This window comes from Lutra lutra, chromosome 1, assembly GCF_902655055.1.
Source record: "Lutra lutra chromosome 1, mLutLut1.2, whole genome shotgun sequence".
Classification (NCBI taxonomy): Eukaryota; Metazoa; Chordata; class Mammalia; order Carnivora; family Mustelidae; genus Lutra; species Lutra lutra.
The window spans coordinates 216,676,088-216,687,585 of record NC_062278.1 but is presented as its reverse complement, the minus strand read 5'-3'; the positions used below and the strand labels follow the sequence as shown (position 1 = coordinate 216,687,585).

The following is an 11,498-nucleotide window of genomic DNA, read 5'->3' as shown; positions in this document are numbered from 1 at the left end:
GTAGGAAAAGAATAAATGAAACAAGATGGGATCAGGAGGGAGACAAACCATAAAAGACTTAATCTCACAAAATAAACTGAGGGTTGCTGATGGGAGGGGGGTAAGGAGAGGGTGCTGGGGTTATGGACATTGGGGAGGGTATGTGCTATGGTGAGGGCTGTGAAGTGTGTAAACGTGGCGATTCAAAGACCCATAACCCTGGGGCTAATAATACATTATATGTTTATAAAAAATTAAAAAAAAACTGGATGTTGTACAAAAACAATGAATACTGTTACGCTGAAAAGAAATAAAAAAAAAAAAAAAGAACTTCCTTAGCTATTCGGGGTCTCTTCTGGTTCCATACAAATTTTTGGATTATTTGCTCCACCGCTTTGAAAAATACCGGTGGATCGCTTCTTGGCCTTTTGGCTAAGATCAAGTGAAAAATACCGGTGGAATCTTGATCAGAATGGCATTAGAAGTATAGATTGCTCTAGGCAGTATAGACATTTTTTTTAATATTTTTTTATTTTTTTAATCATTTTTTAAATTTATTTTCAGCATAACAGTATTCATTGTTTTTGCACCACACCCAGTGCTCCATGCAGTCCGTGCCCTCTCTAATACTCACCACCTGGTTCCCCCAATCTCCCACCCCCCCCCTCTTCAAACCCTTCAGATTGTTTTTCAGAGTCCATAGTCTCTCATGGTTCACCTCCCCTTCCGATTTCCCCCAATTCCCTTCTCCTCTCTAACTCCCCTTGTCCTCCATGCTATTTGTTATGCTCCAGAAATAAGTGAAACCATATGATAATTGACTCTCTCTGCTTGACTTATTTCACTCAGCATAATCTCTTCCAGTCCCATCCATGTTGCTACAAAAGTTGGGGATTCATCTTTTCTGATGGAGGCATAATACTCCACAGTGTATATGGACCACATCTTCCTTATCCATTCGTCCGTTGAAGGGCATCTTGGTTCTTTCCACAGTTTGGCGACCGTGGCCATTGCTGCTATAAACATTGGGGTACAGATGGCCCTTCTTTTCACTACATCTGTATCTTTGGGGTAAATACCCAGTAGTGCAATGGCAGGGTCATAGGGAAGCTCTATTCTTAATTTCTTGAGGAATCTCCACACTGTTCTCCAAAGTGGCTGCACCAACTTGCATTCCCACCAACAGTGGAAGAGGGTTCCCCTTTCTCCACATCCCCTCCAACACATGTTGTTTCCTGTCTTGCTAATTTTGGCCATTCTAACTGGTGTAAGGTGATATCTCAATGTGGTTTTAATTTGAATCTCCATGATGGCTAGTGATGATGAACATTTTTTCATGTGTCTGATAGCCATTTGTATGTCTTCATTGGAGAAGTGTCTGTTCATATCTTCTGCCCATTTTTTGATATGGTTCTCTGTTTTGTGTGTGTTGAGTTTGAGGAGTTCTTTATAGATCCTGGATATCAATCTTTTGTCTGTACTGTCATTTGCAAATATCTTCTCCCATTCCGTGGGTTGCCTCTTTGTTTTCTTGACTGTTTCCTTTGCTGTGCAGAAGGTTTTGATTTTGATGAAGTCCCAAAGGTTTATTTTTGCTTTTGTTTCCTTTGCCTTTGGAGACATATCTTGAAAGAAGTTGCTGTGGCTGATATCGAAGAGATTACTGCCTATGTTCTCCTCTAGGATTCTGATGGATTCCTGTCTCACATTGAGGTCTTTTATCCATTTTGAGTTTATCTTTGTGTATGGTGTAAGAGAATGGTCGAGTTTCTTTTTCTACATATAGCTGCCCAGTTTTCCCAGCACCATTTATTGAAGAGACTGTCTTTTTTCCACTGGATATTTTTTCCTGTTTTGTCGAGGATTAACTGACCATAGAGTTGAGGGTCCATATCTGGGCTCTCTACTCTGTTCCACTGGTCTATGTGTTTGTTTTTATGCCAGTACCATGCTGTCTTGGTCATCACAGCTTTGTAGTAAAGCCTGAAATCGGGTAACGTGATGCCCCCAGTTTTATTTTTGTTTTTCAACATTTCCTTAGTGATTTGGGGTCTCTTCTGGTTCCATACAAATTTTTGGATTTTTTGCTCCAGCTCTTTGAAGAATACCAGTGGAATTTTGATTGGAATGGCATTAAAAGTATAGATTGCTCTAGGCAGTATAGACATTTTAACAATGTTTATTCTTCCGACCCAAGAGCATGGAATGGTCTTCCATCTTTTTGTGTCTTCTTCAATTTCTTTCATGAGTGTTCTGTAGTTCCTCAAGTACAGATCCTTTACCTCTTTGGTTAGGTTTATTCCCAGGTGTCTTATGGTTCTTGGTGCTATAGTAAATGGAATCAATTCTCTAATTTCCCTTTCTGTATTTTTATTGTTAGTGTATAAGAAAGCCACTAATTTCTGTACATTGACTTTGTATCCTGCCATGTTACTGAATTGCTATATGAGTTCTAGTAGTTTGGGGGTGGAGTCTTTTGGGTTTTCCATATAAAGAATCATGTCATCTGCGAAGAGAGAGAGTTTGACTGGGGGCATCACGTTACCCGATTTCAGGCTTTACTACAAAGCTGTGATGACCAAGACAGCATGGTACTGGCATAAAAACAAACACATAGACCAGTGGAACAGAGTAGAGAGCCCAGATATGGACCCTCAACTCTATGGTCAGTTAATCCTCGACAAAACAGGAAAAAATATCCAGTGGAAAAAAGACAGTCTCTTCAATAAATGGTGCTGGGAAAACTGGGCAGCTATATGTAGAAAAAGAAACTCGACCATTCTCTTACACCATACACAAAGATAAACTCAAAATGGATAAAAGACCTCAATGTGAGACAGGAATCCATCAGAATCCTAGAGGAGAACATAGGCAGTAATCTCTTCGATATCAGCCACAGCAACTTCTTTCAAGATATGTCTCCAAAGGCAAAGGAAACAAAAGCAAAAATAAACCTTTGGGACTTCATCAAAATCAAAACCTTCTGCACAGCAAAGGAAACAGTCAAGAAAACAAAGAGGCAACCCACGGAATGGGAGAAGATATTTGCAAATGACAGTACAGACAAAAGATTGATATCCAGGATCTATAAAGAACTCCTCAAACTCAACACACACAAAACAGAGAACCATATCAAAAAATGGGCAGAAGATATGAACAGACACTTCTCCAATGAAGACATACAAATGGCTATCAGACACATGAAAAAATGTTCATCATCACTAGCCATCATGGAGATTCAAATTAAAACCACATTGAGATATCACCTTACACCAGTTAGAATGGCCAAAATTAGCAAGACAGGAAACAACATGTGTTGGAGGGGATGTGGAGAAAGGGGAACCCTCTTCCACTGTTGGTGGGAATGCAAGTTGGTGCAGCCACTTTGGAGAACAGTGTGGAGATTCCTCAAGAAATTAAGAATAGAGCTTCCCTATGACCCTGCCATTGCACTACTGGGTATTTACCCCAAAGATACAGATGTAGTGAAAAGAAGGGCCATCTGTACCCCAATGTTTATAGCAGCAATGGCCACGGTCGCCAAACTGTGGAAAGAACCAAGATGCCCTTCAACGGACGAATGGATAAGGAAGATGTGGTCCATATACACTGTGGAGTATTATGCCTCCATCAGAAAAGATGAATCCCCAACTTTTGTAGCAACATGGATGGGACTGGAAGAGATTATGCTGAGTGAAATAAGTCAAGCAGAGAGAGTCAATTATCATATGGTTTCACTTATTTCTGGAGCATAACAAATAGCATGGAGGACAAGGGGAGTTAGAGAGGAGAAGGGAATTGGGGGAAATCGGAAGGGGAGGTGAACCATGAGAGACTATGGACTCTGAAAAACAATCTGAAGGGTTTGAAGAGGGGGGGGGGTGGGAGATTGAGGGAACCAGGTGGTGAGTATTAGAGAGGGCACGGACTGCATGGAGCACTGGGTGTGGTGCAAAAACAATGAATACTGTTATGCTGGAAAAAAAAAAAAAGAACTTCCATAGGAAAGGCAAGGCAGGGCAGGGTGAAGAGTTTAGGAATGGCTAGTTGGAATAATTTGGTGGGCTTTGGGAATAGGGGTGGGTGGTCCTTGTTGCCTGGGACCTGGCCCTGGGATGTTGAAGGCAGAAGACTATTGTCTTCTGGGGTCATGAGCAGATAGAGGGTTGATTAATTTGCATATTGTAAGCTGGACCCTTTGCTATGTCTAACAATTTGCTAGTCCTAGAAGTGGTCATCTCTCCCCATCCAGAAAGGTTTTTTAAGAGGTCAAAACATCATAATATGCAGAAAATTTAAAAATATTTATAATACAATCATAGATGCCAAACTATGGTAACTTGAGCTTCTGTTTTGAGGCACAAAGTGCAAAGGACAGGAGATAAGGAGAGCTCTCCCAAGGCATAGAGACAAATAGATCACAAGGTAAATATGGAATACTAGATAATTATGCCCTGTCTTTAGGATAAATGATGAATACACACCTTATGGAAAGAAAAAAACTAAAAAACAAACAAACAAAAAATTTGCCTATCTCAATATTTGTCAAAGTCAGAGAAAAATCTTAAAAATCTGTAGCACAAACCTCCCCTTCTTCAAAAGTGCTACTTATCTGCTGCTTACTTTACACAGTATTTTTTTAAATTTCAGATATTATATTTTCAAGCTTAAGAAGTTCTCTATTTTTTATCTTCCATTTTTCTATTTGCAATATGTACTTTTTTTCCATTAAGTCCTTGAGCACATAAAAACAACTGTTTTAAGTTCCTGTTTGCTAATTCCATAATTTCTGCCATTTATGGATATTTTTTATGGCCAAATATTTCTTCTGATTACATATTACATTTTTGTCTTTTTTTATATCTAGTAGTTTGGGATAGGACACTCATCCTTGTGATATCATTGAGGGTAAAAATCTGTGTTCTTTTTTTCTTCTTTTTAACAGTCTTGGATATTGCTCTGACAATACTTGTAGTTTATCTTGATGCTTTCAGAGCTCATTTTTAGCTTCGTTAGGTAGTCTGGAGCACCCTTTGGTCCAGACTAGTGTAGCATTGCTACTAAACCATGGCCCTTTGGGGTCTCTACTGAATTGTAGATCTTCAGAGAGGTCGTTGGACTAGAGTCAGAGTGCTGGTTTCCCAGCTCCAAGAGGACTCACATGCATATCTGAATATTCAGCAATAAACTCAAAATCTTATACAGAAAAAAAAAAAACGATCAAGTTCTTTTTTTTTTAAAGATTTTATTTTATTATTATTTATTTGTCAGAGAGAGAGGGAGAGAGAGCGAGCACAGGCAGACAGAATGGCAGGCAGAGGCAGAGGGAGAAGCAGGCTCCCCGCCGAGCAAGGAGCCCGATGCGGGACTCGATCCCAGGATGCTGGGATCATGACCTGAGCCGAAGGCAGCTGCTTAACCAACTGAGCCACCCAGGCGTCCCCGATCAAGTTCTTTTTACTCTCCAGTCCAATTAAATCTTAATTGGTTGTGGTGGGACTCAGGCATGAGGATTTTTAAAGTGTACCAGATGTTTCAAACATGAAGCCAAGTTTGAGAACCAGTGACTATACATTTTCTCATACAACCTGCATCAATAGATTTGATCAAAGCCAAAGTTTTATGGGAAATAGATATGACAGTAAAAATGAGTGAGAGAATATTTTATTTTTTATTTAAATTCAATTAATTAACATATAATGTATAATTGATTTCAGAGATAGAGGTCAGTGAGTTATCAGTCTTATGTAATTCTCAGTGATCATTACATCACGTGCCCTCCTGAGTGTCCATCACCCAATTGCCCCATACCACAACCCCTCCCCTCCAGCATCCCTCAGTTTGTTTCTTATCATTAAGAGTCTCTTATGGGGACGCCTGGGTGGCTCAGTGGGTTAAAGCCGCTGCCTTCGGCTCAGGTCATGATCCCAGGGTCCTGAAATCGAGCCCCGCATCGGGCTCTCTGCTCAGCAGGGAGCCTGCTTCCCTTCCTCTCTCTCTCTGCCTGCCTCTCTGCCTACTTGTGATCTCTGTCTGTTAAATAAAATAAATAAAATCTTTAAAAAAAAGTCCCTTAATAAAAAAAAAAAGAGTCTCTTATGGTTTGTCTTCTTCTCTGATTTCATCTTGTTTCATTTTTTCCTCTTTTCTATGATACTCTGTTTTGTTTCTTAAATTCCACATATCAGTGAGATCATATGATTCATAATTGTCTTTCTCTGAATGAATTATTATGCTTAACATAATACCCTCTAGTTTCACCCATATTGTAGCAAGTGGCAAGATTTCATTTTTTTGATGGCTGAGTAGTATTCCAGAGAATATATTTTAAAAGACAGTTTGATTTTCTACAGGATACCTGGGTCATAGGTTACAAATACAGAAGATTCCACAGGTTAATAAGATTCAATTGTGCAGTGATTTTGCCATACATAGAGTCCCAGAATATTCCCTTAATTCCATTAAAGATGTGCCAAGATAAGCAATATTTAGATATGACAAATCAGGAGGAATGGGAACCATGAGCTACCGAAATTATATGACCAAAGAGTCATGCTTGCCAATTCCATATGTTTGGTTTTGCAATTATTTATAATTAACAGACAAAAAAAAAAAAAAAGGTTGAAGACTAGACTGTTCTGTTGAGGAGTCTCTGCAAAGCCCTCTTGACATCCCCGTTCCGCAGGCTGTAAATGAAGGGATTCAGCATGGGAACAACTAAAGCATACATTACTGAGGCCACTGCATCCTTCCTGGAAGAATGTGAGACAGCTGAACTGAGGTACACCCCAAGACCTGTTCCATAAAATAAGCAAACAACTGACAGGTGAGAGCCACAGGTGGAGAAGGCTTTATACTTCCCACCTGTGGATGGGACTCTCAGAATGGAAGAAACAATTCGTGTATAAGAGAAAAGGATTCCTGAGAGGGGAATACCACCAAAGATGGCACCAATAAAATACAGGAATAATTTATTGGTGGAAATACCATTACAGGAAAGTCTGAGGAGCTGAGGAATGTCGCAGAAGAAATGAGGAATTTCCACATTTATGCAAAAGTTAAGCCGTGACATCATGAGGCAGTGAAGCTGAGAGTCCAGAAGGCTGATCAAAAAGGACACCAGAATGAGCAGGCTACAGAGGTGGGGGTTCATGATGACTGGGTAGTGCAGAGGATAACAAATAGCTACAAACCGATCATAGGCCATCACAGTTAAGAGTACACTGTCCAAACATCCAAAAAATTAAAAAAGACAACTGAACCAGGCAGCCCAAATGAGAGATGACTCTGTTATGAGTTTTAATGTCCAAAATCACCTTTGGGACCGTGGTAGAAGTGAAACCAATGTCAGCCAGGGACAGGATGGAGAGGAACAAGTACATGGGGGTGTGAAGACGGGAGTCAGAGCTGACGGCCAGGATGATCAGTAGATTCCCTAGCATGGTGACCAGATACATGGACAGGAACAGGCTGAAGATTACAGGCTGCAGTTCTGGATCATCTGAGAACCCCAGGAGGAGGAATTCCAAGACACCTGTTAGATTCTGGGGTTCCACATAGCAGAGACAGCTTTTGGGAAATAAATGAGAGTTTATTTTTTTAAGATTTTATTTATTTATTCAAGAGAGAGAAAGAGAAAGCACAAGAGGCAGGAGAGTCAGAGGGAGAAGTAGAGTTCCCCCCCACACCCCGAGCAGGAAACCCAATGACTGAACTCGATCCTGGGACTCCAGGATCATGACCTGAGCCAAAGGTAGTCGCTTAAACAGTGAGCCACCCGGGCACCCGAAATGAGACTTTAAATAAAGGAAACAAGTATACAGGTACCTATCAGTGTGTCTATACTTTGTATTCAAGCAATTCATAAATAAAGTATTCACACTTGAGGAAAATCTAGCAAAATTTCTCAGTGGTGGCAACACATTCTTCCTAGAACTCTTTTCTCATTGTCTTTGCTCCATTCACCTGTTTCAATGTGCATCCACTGTGGAAAGACTGGGCTAAAGAAATAAGAAGGGCAAGGATACTTAGAGATTTAAAAATCCATAAACACATTAACATGTGAGTACCCTCCTTTAAAGGAAATAAAAGTAATAAGAAATATATTTCTTGCGATCTCCCTGATTTGAGGAAGTGGAGATGCAATGTGGGGGGTTTGGGAGTTAGGAAAAGAATAAATGAAACAAGATGGGATCAGGAGGGAGACAAACCATAAGAGACTCTTAATCTCACAAAACAAACTGAGGGTTGCAGGGGGGGTGGGGAGTAGGGAGAGGGTGGTGGGCTTATGGACATCGGGGAGGGTATTGCTATGGTGAGTGCTGTGAAATGTGTAAACCTGGTGATTCACAGACCTGTACCCCTGGGGCTAATAATACACTATATGTTAATTTTAAAAAGAAAAAAAGAAAAAATAGAAATATATTTCTTCCTTAAAAGGTGTTCTATTAAAGGACACTATTAAGCAGCCAAAAGTATTTTATTTAAATGCAGAGAAATTAATTATCTTGATTTGAACAATTTAAAACCCTATAAGATCTATGTAATAAAGTGACCCATTTTTTTGTGTATGATATTTGATTGCTAACAGAGTTTAAGGCATAATGCTCTCCTAAACCCATCTGCTCAACATCTGGGCTAGATGACAAGAAAGCCTGGGTCCTCCAGCTGTAAGACAAGCAAGTTCTGGGGATGTGATGTACAGCATGGTAACTATAGTTAATAATACTGTCTTTCATATTTGAAAGCTGCTAAGAGTAGATCTTAAAAGATCTCATTATAAGAAAAAAATTTTTTGCAGCTATGTATGGTAATGGATGTTAATTGGATTTGTGATGATCATTGTGCAATATGTATACATTTTGAATCATTATGTTGTATGCTGAAACTAATATAATTATATGTCAATTATATCTCCCTTCAAAGAAGAAAACAAGGAAGCAAACAAGTCTGGATCCTTCCTCCTTTGGTGACATTGAGACATTAAACTTCACAAGCATTTCAGACCAATGTAGAAGGCCTGCAGGGCTCTCTCTAGACAGAAAGGTCTTCATACAAGGAATAAAATTTTTTATACTCTCTAGTATGTGTGGCATTATCAGCCTCAACATCCAAGCCAAATTTTGAATAGAAACCCATCATATTTCTGCAGAGTGTTCTATCTGATGCAGTGAGCGGGGCATGAGACAATGACCACCACCACACAAGGTCTTTCTTCTCTTGCTCTGGCTTACTCACTGGCTCTCTTTCCTGATGGCAAACATGAAGTCTGCACTCTCGACTGAGCTGCACTATGATGAATCTCTTAAACCCTTCCAATCTTTTCTTATAGATCTAAATTACCTAATTTGGAAATTTCAATAATTACTTGGCTGTTAGAGACAAGAAATGGGATTGGGTTTTTTCTTAATGTGGCTCTGGGTCTTGTGTCTTGGCCCAAACCTATCCATGTGTCTTCGAATGAAGCTGTGATGGACACTGGAGTCAGGGAAAGGCTTTTACCCCAATTGGTTGTGTGTTTCAACCAAGAATTGTCCTCTAAGGCTGTTCAGGGGAAACCCTGTGCAAGATCTAGGTCCATTAGGTGGTTGTTCATGAAACAATGTCATTGGAAGAGAGGGAAAAGTGGAGTAAGAAAAAGAGGGAGGAAAGGAGAAGGAGAAAAGCAGTCATTGTGTGTCTTGCTGAGGTCTGCATACCTAAAAATAGGCTGAGACCTTTCAATACCTCTGCTGCTCCTGTTGCCCACAGTTTTGCTGCAACAAAGATCCAGATCCCCAGGCTTATAGGGAGAAACATATGTAGTACCTCAGTATTACAGTAAAGGGGTTAATTCAAACCTGATTTAAGCACAGGGTATATGAACCCTAAGAAACAATCACCATCATGGAGGATGTCCCTCACCCTGTAGATCTGGCTTGAGGCTCTCTGGAGAAAGAAATTTACAAATATGAGCAGGATAGAGAGGACCTCCCTTGAAATATATCCAGTGATAAAAAATAAAGAAATGGGAAAAAATTTTAAGAGAAAGAACAACACTTGCATATGGGTAAGGAAACAAAAAACTGAAACAGAGGTAGACAATTTGACCCAGCTGAAAGTCTGAAATGTATCAGAATTTAAAGAACAAAAAATATAAAGTGCTTTTGCATCTCTTCAACATTGGCTCTGAATTAACTTTAATATCTACTGAAATGCACCAATTGGCAAACGTCCATGTTCTCAATCACTACTGGGGGTTGAATTACAGTAATAGGTGGGGATCCACTAAACTTAAACAAGATGTCCTGTAGAATCTTGGGGAGGTTCTTGAACATAAGAACGAGAACAAATATGTCCTCATCTTCACCACTGAAACTATTATCTTGCCCTCAAAGACCACACACAGTGGACATGAATACTGACCTAATGAGTAATAAATTAAAATTGAATTAAGTCTCTGGCACTGTATATGTAAAACCCACCCAGTTTTTCACCACTTGTGTTTCTCCTTTACTTTTACACAGAATACTTCATTTCTGAAATTCCTGTGGGGGGAAAGCCCCCCACACTAAGCAGTTGTCTACATTAGCTGAATGTCCTACAATTTAACTCAATTCTGACACTACCTGCCTGGAGCAACAAATCCCACAGGATATCTCACAAGACTGCTCCCACCCCACTTCAGATGCCAATCACAAGTACTAGGTCCTTCGTGCTCTAGCCAACTTCTGTCCAATTAAAAACAAAACTGAGGGTTCCTGTGGCCCCTTCTTCAGGGTTTGATTAATTTGATTTGTCAATCTGGAAGAGTGCCTGGAGGGAAACCACTGAATCTCATTCATCAGTCGTACTGGACATCCTTGGAAGAAACAAAAGCTCAGATGGGAAAGCCCGTAGTGTATAGAAGCCATATGGACTACACTGGGTTCCTGTGAAGTAAAAAAGGGTAATCAATGTAGGGGTGTGTGTGTGTGTGTGTGTGTGTGTATACATATATATGTATATATATGCATGCATATATATGCAAAGCTGAAACTCTATTTATATATATTTTCATATAATTTATATATAAGTATGTAAAGTTTTAGCTCAGAATATATAATATATAATTAATATATATAAACAGATACATATTAGTTGCTTACACTGTGCCAACCACAGTGTAGGTACTGAGGAATCAGAAATGAGGCTCAGTTATTTCCCTGCTGACATTCTGTCTGGAGTGCCTTGAAAGATAAAGGAAATGTAGGTTGCATGTTGGCTGCTTTTGGGTTTTTTTTTGTTTTAATATTTTATTTAAATAAATAAAATATTTTTTATTTAAAACAAAAAATTTTACTATACCAAATTTCACTACACTACCCCCCAAATATTATAATTTCACTAATACACAAAATTGAGATATTTTACATTCTCTTCTGTACATCTTCAAAATCTGGCATTTTCTACTGACAGAACATCTCAATTTGGACCTCCCACATTTCAGGGGCTCATTAGCTGCATGAAACTAAATTGTATGGAAAGACAGTGCCTGCATC

The 11,498-nt window shown here is 39.5% G+C and overlaps 1 protein-coding gene across 1 annotated transcript; it reads right to left on the bottom strand.

Moving 5' to 3' along the window:
* Nucleotides 1-6,607: 6,607 nt before the first annotated feature.
* On the bottom strand, nt 6,608-7,532 carry LOC125085417 (olfactory receptor 18-like). The gene is given in 2 exon segments (XM_047703655.1): nt 6,608-7,220; nt 7,222-7,532. Coding segments are annotated over 2 exon segments (828 nt in total). The 5' UTR covers nt 7,437-7,532.
* Between the last annotated feature and the right edge of the window lie 3,966 nt (nt 7,533-11,498).